Here is a 14,351-nt window from a genome sequence, read left to right on the forward strand (position 1 = left end):
CCACTGGATGCTATTGGTAAGGCTTCTAGTCAATGGTAGACTATTGGTAGTTAAGTTTTAGGGTAGTCAGATATTACACGTGGATTTTCCATTTATGCAGAGGTTGGTGCACCTAACCCTCATGTTGTTAAAGGAACAGTAGTATTCTTGTCTTACAGATGAGGAAATTGAGACACAAAGATATTAAGTAAAGTACTGATGAAGCCATACTAAGTGGTGGAACTAAGCCTTTAATCCATGTTCTCTGTCTCCAAAATGTGTGCTATTAAGAGATATGTGATATTGCTGTTAATAGTTCATTTTAATTTTCAATTATTGATTACTGACAGAGCTGTTCATTCACATGTATCTATTGTCCATTTAATTTGTGTGTTCATTCATATGTAAAATATAGCCCCAAACTCTTACTTTCTATAGAGGTGACTATTTTTCTTAGTGAATTATAGAGGTTTTTCATACTCTTAAGTTATGAACACTTTGATTTTTTAAAAATTGCATTGTTTTTTTCAGTTTTCAAGTTGTCTTTGGATTATGTTATGGTGCTTTTAACTAACAAAAGTTTTATCTCTTTTTGGCACTTTTGTGATTTTTGCCTCTAGATTGTCCATAGATTCATCATTTAATAGTTCAAATCAGTGTACTTTCCAGAAGTTACTTCCTTTTAGACAGAATTTGTAGCAACCTCTAGAATTGTCCCTTAAGGTCAAAAAGTGTGTGGAGAGTGAATGGCTGAAATGTCCAATTTACTTTATTTCTTGGAATCCGTTGATATGAATATTATATTGAAGAATTGTGGGGGCTATTTGGTAGAATTTTGGTGATATTGAGGCCAAGTAGGGAAGGACTCAGCTAGACAAAACATTTGGCTCAATTACCCATGAAATCAACCTCACTTTGCATTGAGGAATTCCTTTTAAGTTACATATGCCCCCAGTAAAACTCAAATTTCAATCTTCTTTTGTCCTTTACTTTTACTTTGTTTAGATTGTTAGATGACCATCTAGTTGACAGTAGCAACTATCTATCTGTCTATCTATCTATCTATCTATCTATCTATCTATCTATCTATCTGTCATCTCTCTCTCCCCCCCCATTTCTATCATCTATCTCTCTATCTAATCTATCACCTATCATCTCTCTCTCTATCCTATCTATCTATCTATCTATCTATCTATCTATCTATCTATCTATCATCTATCTATCTTCTATCTATCATCTACCTATCTATCATCTGTCATTTGATACAAACATTTTGGAGGAAAAGGGAAAGATTTGGTTATTATGGGAGACTGCCAAAAGGCGGGCAGTAGCCAATAAGTATGTACTAAATGCCTAATATAAGTGATGAAGTGAGAGCTTCTTCTGAAATTTTGTCCAGAGTAATGACACTAGCAAAAACAGCTGTCACAGATTACACATGACAACTCTAAATATGGCTATGGGTTGTCATTTGCCTGGGAGGATCAGATAAATCATAGCATCTTCTTGTATTGTTAAAGGAAAGGTGTACACTCATATAAGCTCATATTTCCATTTATTCTCCATTTTTCTAAAACAAAAATATTTACTTGGTATAGAAATTTATAATTTACTGCATGGTGTCCTATGTTAGTTCAATCTGAAATTTATATTTTTATGAGGTAGATGTAAATAACTATACCTATTTGTCTAATATGTTACTAAGCATAGTTGCCTAAAGACTACATGCTTAAAGGCATGGGATTCAGACTTGTATTTTGTGACTCCAAATCTAATGATCTTTAAATAGAGTACAGGACAACATTTGTAACATTTTTCTACTTTATCATGCACTTTTACAAGTGCTAAGATATTATATTTAATCTTCATAGAATTTAATCTTGATTCAGAAGATCCATTTTCCGTTTAATGGCAAGGATTCCTTGAGAGTTAGAGTGAAAGAGATATGTAATGGAGTATTTACCTGGACTTGACATCATCGCAAATACTTCCAGTCTTATTTATACAATTCAAATCTCACAATACCCAGCCTCAATCTTCTGTGTTTCAATTTTGCTTATTCAACCATCCATTACTATCTAAACACACTCCTTCTGCCTCATTATGACTTTTGGTGCAGTGCTATTCAAAGTGTATGTAGTCCAATGACAAGTTTTAGTCTACAGACTTTTGCTGGGCTACAAGTACATCAATTGAGAGTAAGCATTTAGAAACTTTGATAGCAATTTGACATCACTGTGACATCCAAGGGCGTAATCAATGTGTTATCTCTTTGGAAAGTGAATAGACTCACATCAGAATCATAGGTGAGTCACACATGGCATGAGTTCTATATCAGCCATGCACAATAGAAATGGATGGTGTCTGCAATGGGTTGGAAATGAAGAAGAAAAAAAAAATACTGGTTCTTCATCTAAAATAGCTGAGGAGCATTGATCTAATGCATCATCAATCTGGATTCTTCATGGGCCTCTCTTTCCTTTCTTCTCTTCTGCCCTCTTTAAACAACCTGAGCTCTGTGGGCTGTCATTTCAACCAAACTCATATCACTATAGTAATTTCCTTTATTTTCGAAAAGAAAGCATACACACAACAAGATCCTACATGGGTGGATCCTTTTTTTCCTGCTCCTTGGCTGAGCACCGCTGGGGAAAAAAAAATCACTTAGAGGGTCAGATTCGTGTCCTCATAAACTCATTTGGGCAGCTCAGAAGCCATCTTAACAGAGTGGAATTTTTTCTTATCAAAACACTCTTTTGCTCTTGCAGTTACAATTTCAAACTTTTATCTCATTTTTCCTAGTTTTCTGAAAACAATAAGTGAAAATTACCTCAAGTTTTTGCTACCATATCTTCCAAATGTTACTTCATTTTCACTTATGACTCCCTGCTTTCCTTCTATTACAATACACTTCCCTTTAATCTGTATGCTGGATCTCATTGTCTCATAGTCTGTCAGCAACCTTGTAATATTTTCTCTCCTTAATCCTTAGACCTTTCTCTTTTTTTGTTAATTTAGTTTCCATAAAAGTTTATTCTCCTACCTCTGATTTTATTTTTAAGAAAATTACCTCTGTCCACTTTCTTCACCATTCAACTGACTTATTCTTAATTTACCCTTAAAATCTTAGTTTATTTTTTAAATTCTTTAAAGTTTATTTATTTGTTATTTTTGAGAGAGAGTCAGCAGGGGAGAGGAGGGGAGAGAGAGAAAGAGAGAGAATCTGAAGTAGACTGCACTCTATCAGTGCAAAGCCCGATGGTGGGGCTTGAACTCACAAACGGTGAGATCATGACCTGAGCTGAAAGCAAGAGTTGGATGCCCCAAAATCTTAGTTTAAACACCACTTCCTTGGGGATGCTTTTGTTGATTTGCCCCAGGGCAGGAAAGGTGTCCTTTTGTATCCCCTTATAGCACCTGCATTCATTCATTCATTCATTCATTCATTTATTGTAACAGTTATCACAGTATAAAGGTATATTTGCTACTAATGAATATAGAGATCTTTCAAAATCCCTTATCACAGTATAAAGGTATATTTGCTACTAATGAATATAGAGATCTTTCAAAATCCCTTATGTATCAGTGACTCAAATCATTTTAGTCCAGCTGTGATTTTAGTGTGTGTAATTACGAAGTGGTGAAATTGTTTTCAAGGTCAAATTCAACTTCATTCCTTCCAAACTCCTTCATGAAATGGTGGGTTTCGAGGAACATAGTGGTTGTATTTTTTTCAGTCATCAGTTTAATTTAGTGGCTGTTTGAGCCATTTGTCCCTCTGATAGCAAGCAGCAATCTTTAATGTGAGTTCAGGAGAAGGAAAAACCACTTGAATATATCACTTATTTTAATGTGTTTGGTAAATGAATTTTAAAGTTGTATAATTTTTGTGGAGTTTTCATAGGTAGTTTGAATTTAAATTAATAATGAGTTTAGGCAAGTTATTTTACCTCTGAACATCTGATTCTTTATCTGAAAATGGTTTAACACAATATACATTATAGAGCTTTTGTGAGGTTTAGTAAAATATATACACATACACACATATATAAACACATACATACGTACATAAAAACTGAAATGCTGGTTGGTATTGTTATTACTATTAAGATGATTAAATGACTATATCATTAACCCTCATGACATCAATAACCATCATGAGCTAGTGAGGAAAGAATACTTTTGGCTAGAACATAAAGAAATAAGGATTCTGAGGACAATAATTTTTCAAAAACGATTAACTGCTGTTTTCTGACATGTGTAAAAGAAAGAGAGGTTAATAGAATTAAACTTTTGCACTAGAGTACAGGAAACTTGATTCTCCTTTTGAGCATTTAATTAGTATGATACTTTAAAATTGCAGCATTGAAATAATGCAGGGATTCAAGCAATAAGAAAATCAGGCAAGCTTTTTATACTCTTTATTATTGAGGTGAAATAAATCTGTTTTATAGAATATTGCCAATCTCAGATGGAGTTGAATCCTATATATTTAATATGCATTCTTATATTTAGATCTTGTAAAACTAAATGACTTTTAAAGGTCTACTTAAATCTATTCTTAGCCAGTTAGTGGTTGCATGGCTCACAATCCCGGAATTGGCAAAAGTCTCTGATGTGTGCTCATGCATGTGTGTACATATATATGTGCACACACACACACATTCATCAATTGGTTATTTTATTGATTAAAGTGACAAAATGAAAATAAAGCTCAATTGTTAGAGATTATCCATTCTCTTCTAAGAAGAAAAAGCAATTTTCATAGCAATCGACCCACTCATGCTTATAAACAGTATAATAAGCAAAGGATATGTGAGAGTGTTTTATAACACAATTTGTTCAGTCCATGCAATAAACTTTTCCCCTTAAAATAAAAGCAAATAACATTCAATTTTTCAAGTTTATCCTGTTTTGTGTTTCTGTTTAAAAGCTCTTTTCCAAAGGATATTTGATTTCTGTAAATCACAACCCTGCCTTGGTTTAGTGCACTTTCCACTGTTGTTACTGCTTTCCAAAGACCTGTTACCTAGCAACTGCATGGAAGAAGCTTCTAGTATTTTAAATCATACAAGAGCTCAGAAAATACTGAGGCAGACTTTTAAAAAAAGATTCTGACTTGTTAAAATGTAATTAACAATTTTATTTTCCATAAAGTAAAAGGGACTTGAAAATAGATTTGCTTCATATGTATCTATTAATTTGTATATTTAATTATAATGGCTTATCTAAAAGCCTTTGAATTTTTTAAAATAATAAACATCACAATAAAAAAGAAACCAAACATTTCACATAATCCTATTTTAAAAATCATAGTCCTTGAAAACTTTCCCACTCCTTGAGGTAGTTAGTATTAACAGTTTGGTTCCTGTTCTTACAATTTTTTGTGTTTATTCAGACATATATGTGAACATATGAACATACATGCAGAAGTCAGCATTTTTATGGATCATGTTTTAATTCTATAACAATAAATTTATGTTATATTGTTTGGCTACTTAAATTTTTTAAATATACTATTGGCATTATTTCAAGACAGTTTATTGAAATCTTTGTTTTTAATATGCATGATTGCAATGATACATAGTACTTGTTTAGAATTTAGATCAGCATTTCATAGTCATTGTTTACTTTTCTCCTCAGAAAATATGAGGGGTACCTGAGTGATTCATTCAGTTAAATGTCCAATTCTTGGTTTCAGCTCAGGTCATGATTTTGCAGTTTGTGGGCTCGAGCCCCATGTCAGGCTCTGCGCTGGCAGTGCTCAATCTGCTTGGGATTCTCCCTCTTTACATCTCTCTCCATCCTGCCTGTGCTCTCTCTCTCTCTCTCTCTCTCTCACTCTCTCTCTCTCTCTCTTTCTCTCTCTCTCTCCCAAAATAAATAAATGAACTTAAAAACAATTCTATGAGGCATATTCTATTATTATTCACATTTAAAAATAAAGCAGATTAGGCTCGGAGGGATCAGTGTTTGCCCATGGCTTGGCCCACTTAGTGGTGGTGACACCACTTGATCTCATGTGCTTATGCTTTAACAGCAAGCCACGGACAAGAAAGATCTAAAGTAAATACACAGAAACTTCAAAAGTTTGAGAATATATGAGATGCACATAATTTTGAAAGAGGAAATGCTTTCTTCAGCAAGGGAGGGAAACGAGAAGCCATAAAGAAAAATGGACAGATTTTATCATTGCTAAGGAGTGATCTCTGTCTACATAATCAAAACTGGGCTTTTGCCATATATGTGGTCTCACCAACAAGAAGGAAGGAGTTTAGGAAAAGTGGTTTTGCCCACAAAAAAACAATACAGAATTTGGACAAACTTAGTCATGTGACCATATCTAACGAATGGGAAGCTGGACAATGTAATTTTTACCTGGGCAGCCATGCACCCAGCTAAAATTTGGGGATGAATGAGAGGAAATAAGAACTTCTATTACTGAAAGGAAGAAGGAGAGAATGAATATGGGTGACAGCAGTTGCAGCCACAGTTCAAATCCTTATTCATCTAAGCATTTGTGTACAATATTTCCCTTTACATTAAGATACTCCTCCATTAACACGCACACGAATAAATTAGTTAGCTGCCTCCACCCCCATCCCATATGAATATAAAATAGTGAAACAAGATAATTGTAATAAAATATTGGTGTTTGGAAAAAAGAACCAGAGACACACAACAGTTATTGGCCCATAGCAATGATGAAATCCTGCGGGACAGGAATGGCAGAGATCTTGCAGTAAATTCCTTATCAGATACTCATTCTGCTCTTAGAGAATAACTCTTTTGTCTATTCATAACCATGTCTCCTTGTGCACTATTCTCTGTGGCCTTAGAGGAAGTTCAAATTGGAGCAGATTTCTTTCATTCCTTTCCCTGTGTCAGTAATTGTTTTCAAAGTTCTTCTCCAAGAACTCTCTTAAACCTGCCTTATTTACTGGCTTTTGTTGTCCTGTTCATGTCTCCTTTTTGATTATAATGGCAGCTACTTTGGTATCACTTGAAACAATAAGTTTGAGTGAGAAGGCTGCACTTTAATCTGATTCTTGCCACAGGTCTGGCTTTCTTGGTTTGGGAGAGATGTTAATGGAAGGCCTCTGATGAAGACGCTGGAAGAGTATCATCTGGTATTTAGGGTGCAATTCACTTTTTGGTTCTGCAACTGTCCAGATTCTTGGACTCTTGATTTGGCTTTCTGGCTTTAAGCAAACAGTGCCCTGCTTAAGAGAGCTTTATTCCTTTTTCTCTCTGCTTGCAAAGTGATCAGTTCTTACCTGAGGTCATCTTTCTATATGTGACTAAAGTCAGCAAAGTGCTACCACCACTCGTTAGTGTTCTTATCCTTTCCAAACATGTTTCTAGACATGTTTCCATAGATATGCTGTTTCTGCAGATAGAGTGGAAAATGGATAATAAGGAAAAATAGCACTTCTGTTACAGGCATAATTCTACCTTATACATTTCAGTAGTACTTAAATTTTATGTAACTTGTCTTGCATTTGTAATTTTAAAATTATTTGATAAAAACTGGCAGTTTGTGACTTGAAATATCCCAAAAAGGAAATACTAGTAGCTGATAAAACAATTGAGCTGAAAAACGCTCATTCTCCATGTTCACTCTCATTCTTTTCCAAACTGCTTGGTTATAAGATTCAGTGATACTGGTAGCCATGAAAGTGTTTCTCTCAATGACCTAGACTTGTGTACCTATAATTTCCCTATTATATATGTTCTTGTTCACCATCCTAACTCAGCATCCACATCCGGAAACACACTCTACAGATCATGTTATTACCTGTTAATGTGACGCCCCCCCCCCCCCCCCCCAATCTCTCTTCTTTGACCGCTGCCACTTATCATTCCAGTTCACATCCTCTAATCGGGAACTCCAGCTAACTCTTCACTACACTGGGAATGACATTCATTGTTTCTACCAAATGTTTACTATTAGTTACAACTGCAGATACTGCCTTCTGTTCTTAACCTGTATGAATTCCATAGCACACCATTATAATCCATTATTATAATTCATCCTCTGTTCATTGAACTTCTGTACATAAGTTAGACTTGTTTGTCAGAAGTTAATGGTGGTGAATTCTTTTTGACAGAAGACGGTGTTTACTTCCACACATTTGAATGTGGCCAGAGGAAACAAAATAAACGAAAGACAATCTGCAGACTATTCCCACTTTACATTGATCATCCCTGATTTCTTAAACAACTATGCTGTATTTTCTTCTTTCACTTCCATCCTCTTACTGAATCATCATTTCCACCTATTCCACCAAGAAAATAGAAATGTAAGAAGAAAAACAAAATTTTCGTAAACTTCCACCTACACATCTACCTACCAACCTGTATGTACACTCATATGACCTACCTTCTTTCCTGTTATTATAGATGACCAATTTTAGCAACAATGAGACAGAGAAGGGTCATAAAAAGATGGTATAGTATGATAGTAAGATTACCCAAATTCTGGCACTCTATGATGTCATTTTAAAGAATTTGAAATATATCCTGTAAGTGTTAGGATTCAAGAATGGTCATTAAACCATTGGCTAATCAAACAGCCCTATCCAGTCATTGGTGATAATGGAAATGTTCTGTATTTGCAATGTCTGATACTGTAGGCAGTAGCCACAGATGTTATTGAGCAATTTATTGCTATTGAAATATGGCTAGTAAGATGGAGAAACTGAACTTCTGTTTGTATTTTGTTCTAATTTATTTAAATTTACATACCCATATGTGGCAGTGGCAACTCTCATTGGACAGCACAGTTTTACAAGGGTAATAGGTGGAATGCTGAAGAGTTGGAAGACAAGAGCAATTAAGAAGTTATTGTTGCATTTGTCTAGGTGAAAGATAATCAGTGTTTGAATAATGATTCAGGATCCCTTAGTGTAGTTCTAAAATCCAGAAAATTCTGGGGGAAAAAAAGCATTTCTGTTGTTAGTGAGATCTGACCTGACCTGAAATTATATGGTGGCAATTCCAACACTGAATTTTTTTTTTTCCACTAGTATAGATGTTGACACATTTAACTGCAGAAATAATATTTTAAAGCATAGGTTGCTTCCTAGATGTATTACATTAGGTAAGGTAGATGAAGCACATTGCCTTTCTAAAATCTAAAAAATAATAATAAAATAAAAAAAATAATTCTAAGAGTGGATATCTGGCCCTTAAGAATTATGGATAAGGATTGGAAGCCTGTAGCAAGTGAGGAGAATGGAATGGATAGAGACGGCTTTAGTGATATCAGTAAACCTTGGCTGTCGTATGACATTGGGAAATGAGGGTCAAAGTAGCAGGAAAGAATCAGTTTCTCAGTTCAGGTTAGGGGACAGTGATTAGTATTTTAAAAATGTCTCAGAAGGAGTCATATATTTGAACTTAAGAGGAGAAGTCTAAAGATATATTCACTTCTGTTTTACAGAGTGGGCTTCAGTTTTCTGTAATTTATGCAAAAGAATATACCTAGTTGAATATTCTATCATATTTCCCTGTGTTGATCAGCCATATTGACTAAATCAATTTCTGTTTTATGAAAAGAGTACTGACTTTTTTCTTTTTATCTAACAAGGAATCCCATGATAATTATATATTAACTCATTTGTCTAAGACAGTGGTTTTCAACCAATGGCATTTCAACCAGTGCCTCCTTTATACAGTAAATATTTTGTAACACTTCCTTTTCTACCCTGGAATGAAATTCAAAGTGAATATAAGTATCTATATAGACACATTTAAAATAATAAATATATTAATCATAATTTGAAGGAGAAACAAAGGGGAATAATAATGTATTTCAATACGTAAATGTGCAGGTATGAATACTCAAGAAAACACAATGGAAAGGAGAGGTACTTGCACCATTAAGTATGTGCCAGCTACTGACATTGCTAATATTAGTAATTAAACATCTTAAATTTGTATAAATGACATACAATGCCAAACAGAATAAAATATATTTTCTCCTAATTTACACAGTAGTTGTCTTCCTAGATAATTTAGTATACAGTTTTGCCCCTTGAACAACATGGGTGTTGTTACGCCAACCCCTTACTGCCCTCTCCCCTCCCCCGCCACATGCCTGGCCCTGCCCTGCACAGTCAACTTTTGATTCCTCCAAAACTTTAATAGCCTACCATTGGCAGAAGCCTTACCAATAACATAAATAGTTGATTAATGCATATTTTGTATGTTATGTGCATTATGTACTATATAATTACAATAAAGTAAGCTAGTGAAAAGAAAATGTTAAGAAAGTCATAGGTAAGAGAAAATACATTTATAGTATTGTACAATATTTACTGAAAAAATTTGTGTAAGTGGACCTGTGCAATTCAAACCTGTATTGTTCAAGATCTATGTCTACTAAAACAGTTCCAAACATACTCTGTATTTATGTGCAAAGTTATCTCCAGTAATGTGCGCTTTGCTGATGGGCTAATAGACACTGTAAAAGCAGTAAAGAAGAGAGAGGCAGAAACATTGTTAGCAGATGCTTGATTTTTCTTTTTTTTTTTTTTTTGATGTTGAGTAAATCCTGAGATGTAACTGTAGCAATTTCTTCCATAAAATGTAAAAGAAAAAGTAAATAAATAAGGAAATGAAGGAAAAAGAAAAAAATAATGGGCTCTTTCATATGTTAGCTCGTGAAACCAGGAGTAAGTTTATTATTTATCTGTCCAGGGCATTTGCTGCACCATTTCCCAAGTAATTTTTTATGTTTCTTCATCAATGGTGTTGGGTATGTGTTCATTGTATAGATATCTGACTCATCTACAAATTCAACCTTCTGTTTCTTAATTTAGCTAAAACTATTTTCTAAGAGTATTTATTATCTTAGAACTTTACACATTGTCTTTACTTCTAATGCCAGCTCTAATTGTTTACTTGGGAAGGGAAGGTTTTTTCCCCAAAGTTAACAATACCTTGATCACTTCTCTCAAATATGACTTCTGTGGAAAATTGCATATCTGGCATCTGAGCCTTCCTCGCTCTATGAAAGTAAGGGACGTGGGCTGAGTACCACCCCCACGCCCCCTTAATGTGGCCTGTACCCTCTCATGTACCACCATATTTGGCACTCTATTGTTTTTATGTAACTGAACTTCAATTGTTATTTTTTATGTTTCCTGATTGGACCCATCATCTTTTGAGTTTATGACCGTAGGTCTTGAGGTCAAAGTACAATTAAACTTAAATTTATTTTAGCATTAATCTCTATTGCTTGATATTATAGTTGTTTTGATTGTACAAAATCTATTCCTATGTTATGTATATGTTATCTACCATGTCATTTAGTAATTCTGTGTGCTGTGTGACTATGAATTTGATAAATTGGTAATGCTTTAAATCAATACTAATACATTTCTACCATAGAATTTTTATCAGAATTAAATGAAACTTTATACAGTCCCTGATTTATTTTCCAGACTGTACCTCAAATCTATCTGCCTCTCATCTGCTTGTCCAGAAGAGGCATAGGAAAAGTAAGCATTTGCCAAAGGCTGCCTATTTCACTAATGACAGAACTGGGGCTAGAATCCCCTTCCCTCTTGATCACTTAACTCATAATCTAGTACTCTCTCTTTTGAAACATTTTTTCCTGGGGAAAATTGCACACGTAAAAGCATCTCTAAGACAAGTGTCTTTGTGTTGAAACTTTTGTAATTTTATTTATTGTTTTATTTTAATATTATTTAAAAGTACTACTATCCCAAGGTAAATTATTCTTATTTACCTATTTTATTTCAAACAGATCATGTTGTTTGTGAAGAAGAGTTTAAATACGCCATGTTAGCTTTAAACTGTATTTGCCCAGCAACATCTACACTTATTACACTTCTGGTTCATACCTCTAGAGGGCAGTAAGTATATTTTTTCTTTAAGATAATGCATTTTAAATTATAAAAAAAAATAATATAAGTGTAGTTATGTGATTTAGAGTTACAGTAAGCCAAGATATACAGCTAGATACGTACTAACACTTGTATTTGTGTGAATTATCTTCATATGACAGACAGATGGATACATAGATAGATGGATAGACAGACAAATACAGACTTGTGAAGGGGAAGACCAAGACATAGAAAATTGACAGAGATTTGCTGTTTTTTTCCTAATGAATCTTGAGATAATTTGTTTCATCTTAAATTCTAAGTGTCTACATCATTTGTTAAGTCTAGGATTAGGGCACTGTTTCTATTTTTGAGATACTTAGGAAATAAAATTTTTAGAAATGAGATGATGAGAATCATTAGTATGAGATCTGAAAGCTATTTTCTCTTCTATTCCTAAGGTAAGTTCTTATTTCAAAGCTATATGTACATAATTGACATCAAAATTAAATTTTTATAATTATTACAGAATAACAAAGCATTTGATAAAACTAACAAATGTAGTATAAAAGAAATCACTTTTCATATGCATTTTGAGGTAGATGATGGGGAGTCATATCATCAGACCAATTTGTTCTATGATAGAGTTTGTATTTGACTCAGATGATCAAGGAAAGTATACAGTGAGTACAGTCCCCACTCTTATTTGAAGAGACAACGTTGCATTGCATTTCATACCTTTTCCTATTCTTTATTTGGTATTTTAGACAAAATGTTGATTTTATAGGAAAATTTTACTGTGGTGCTTGTGATTGTGATTATTTAAATTTAGTAAGTTAATTGATATTTAAGTGAAGTGCCAAGTCAAATAAATCAAGAAAAAAATGAAAATTCTTTTTTGGGATTTAATACCAGGTGGAGTAAGTTGCTAATTGGAAATAGCAAATGCCCTGCAATATGTCCAGGTAGATTTTACTCTCTTACCTCTAATTATGTCTCTGCTCTACTGAGATAGTAAGATTGTCCAAGGATTAATTTTCTTAAAGTTCTAAATGAAAATATTTCTGTTCTGTGCATTTGTAAGCCTTTAATTTGTGCAGTGGAAAAGATGCAACAGGGTCATGAATGAATTGTTTTTCTTTGAAGAAAGTATGCAGCATTTTGATGAAATTAAACACTGGAACTATTTTAACACCAATGAATGGAACATTCACAGAACTCATCACATGGGCTCATTATTTTGCCACACCCTTTTTGTCGTAGAATCATACAACTTTAGAACTGAATATCTAGTCTCACTTTATTGTTGTAGAAAGGATAAAATGTGCCCATCAACACTAACATACATCATTACTCATAGACTGGTTGAATTACGCTGTTCAAGTCACAGTAAATACTATTTACTGGCACATACACTATTGCCCTAGTGAACAAATGCACTTGATATAAGCTAAAAAAGAATTTTAGTGACCCTTAAAATAGGACTTTTCCCAATATACTTTAATGAATTTTGTCTTATTAAAAAAGAATGTTGTTGAAGACCTTGTTATCACATAATTAAGGATTGTCCATGAATAAAATTGACCAGCAAAATTATGTCACAATAAATGTGATAGTCCACCAGCATAATTTTCTTCATAGCAACTTTATTGAGACATAATTCACATGTCATAGAATTCAACTGTCTACAGTGTACGATTTAATATCTTAGTGTATTCACAGAATTGTGCAAACATCACCACTATCTAACTCCTGAATCTTTTCATCACCCCATAAAGACATGTTCTATCTTTTAGTAGTCACTCACATTTTCCCACAACCCTTTCATCCCCACACAATCACTAGTCTACCCTGTCACCATAGGTTTTCCTATTGTGGACATTGCATATTGCATATAAATGGAATCATACAATATGCGCTTTGTTTTTTGTTTTGTTTTGTGTTGTGTTTTTGGACTGGTTTCTTTCACTTGACGTAATGTTTTTAAGGTTCATCTGTGTTGTAATATGCATCAGTACTTCATTCCTTTGTACAACTGAACAATATTTCATTATTTGTATATATCATATTTATTTTTTATTCATCAGCTGATGGATATTTGGGCTGTTTTCAGCATTGTAAATAAAAATGCTTTTAACATGCATGAAAAGATTTTTATGTGGACATATACTTTCACTGCTTTTGTTTATACTGCAGAGTTACATGGTAACTCTGTTTAGGAACTGCCAGAATGTTTTCCCAGGAGACTTTAACATTTTGCATTCCCACCAGCAGGGTAGCAGGGGTCCAATTTTTTTTTTTTTTTCCACAATCTCAGCAACACTTGTTATGGTCCAATTTTTGATTATAACCATCCTAGTGGATGCAAAATAGTGTCTCACTATGGTTTTGATTTGAATTTCATTCATGGCTAATAACCTTGAACATTATTTCATCTGTTTATTAGACATTTGTATATCTTCTTTGAAGAAAAGCCTACTTAGGACCTTTGCCAATTTTTAAAAATTGGGTTATTTG

The 14,351-nt window shown here is 33.7% G+C and overlaps 1 protein-coding gene across 9 annotated transcripts in view; it reads left to right on the forward strand.

The window, feature by feature from the left end:
* Nucleotides 1-14,351, forward strand: part of KCNT2 (potassium sodium-activated channel subfamily T member 2) — a 370,200-nt gene that overhangs the window by 221,213 nt on the left and 134,636 nt on the right. For all 9 annotated transcript variants that reach the window (XR_014136444.1, XR_013553237.2, XM_078441196.2 and 6 more), the window contains exon 14: nucleotides 11,756-11,864. Coding sequence is in view for 7 of the 9 variants with exons in the window: in XM_078441196.2 (XP_078297322.1) it covers nucleotides 11,756-11,864 (109 nt within the window). In the remaining 2 variants the exon portion in view is untranslated. The remainder of the gene's footprint in view (nucleotides 1-11,755; nucleotides 11,865-14,351) is intronic.

Source organism: Panthera onca, chromosome F1 (genome assembly GCF_046562875.1).
Source record: "Panthera onca isolate mPanOnc1 chromosome F1, mPanOnc1 haplotype 2, whole genome shotgun sequence".
Classification (NCBI taxonomy): domain Eukaryota; kingdom Metazoa; phylum Chordata; class Mammalia; order Carnivora; family Felidae; genus Panthera; species Panthera onca.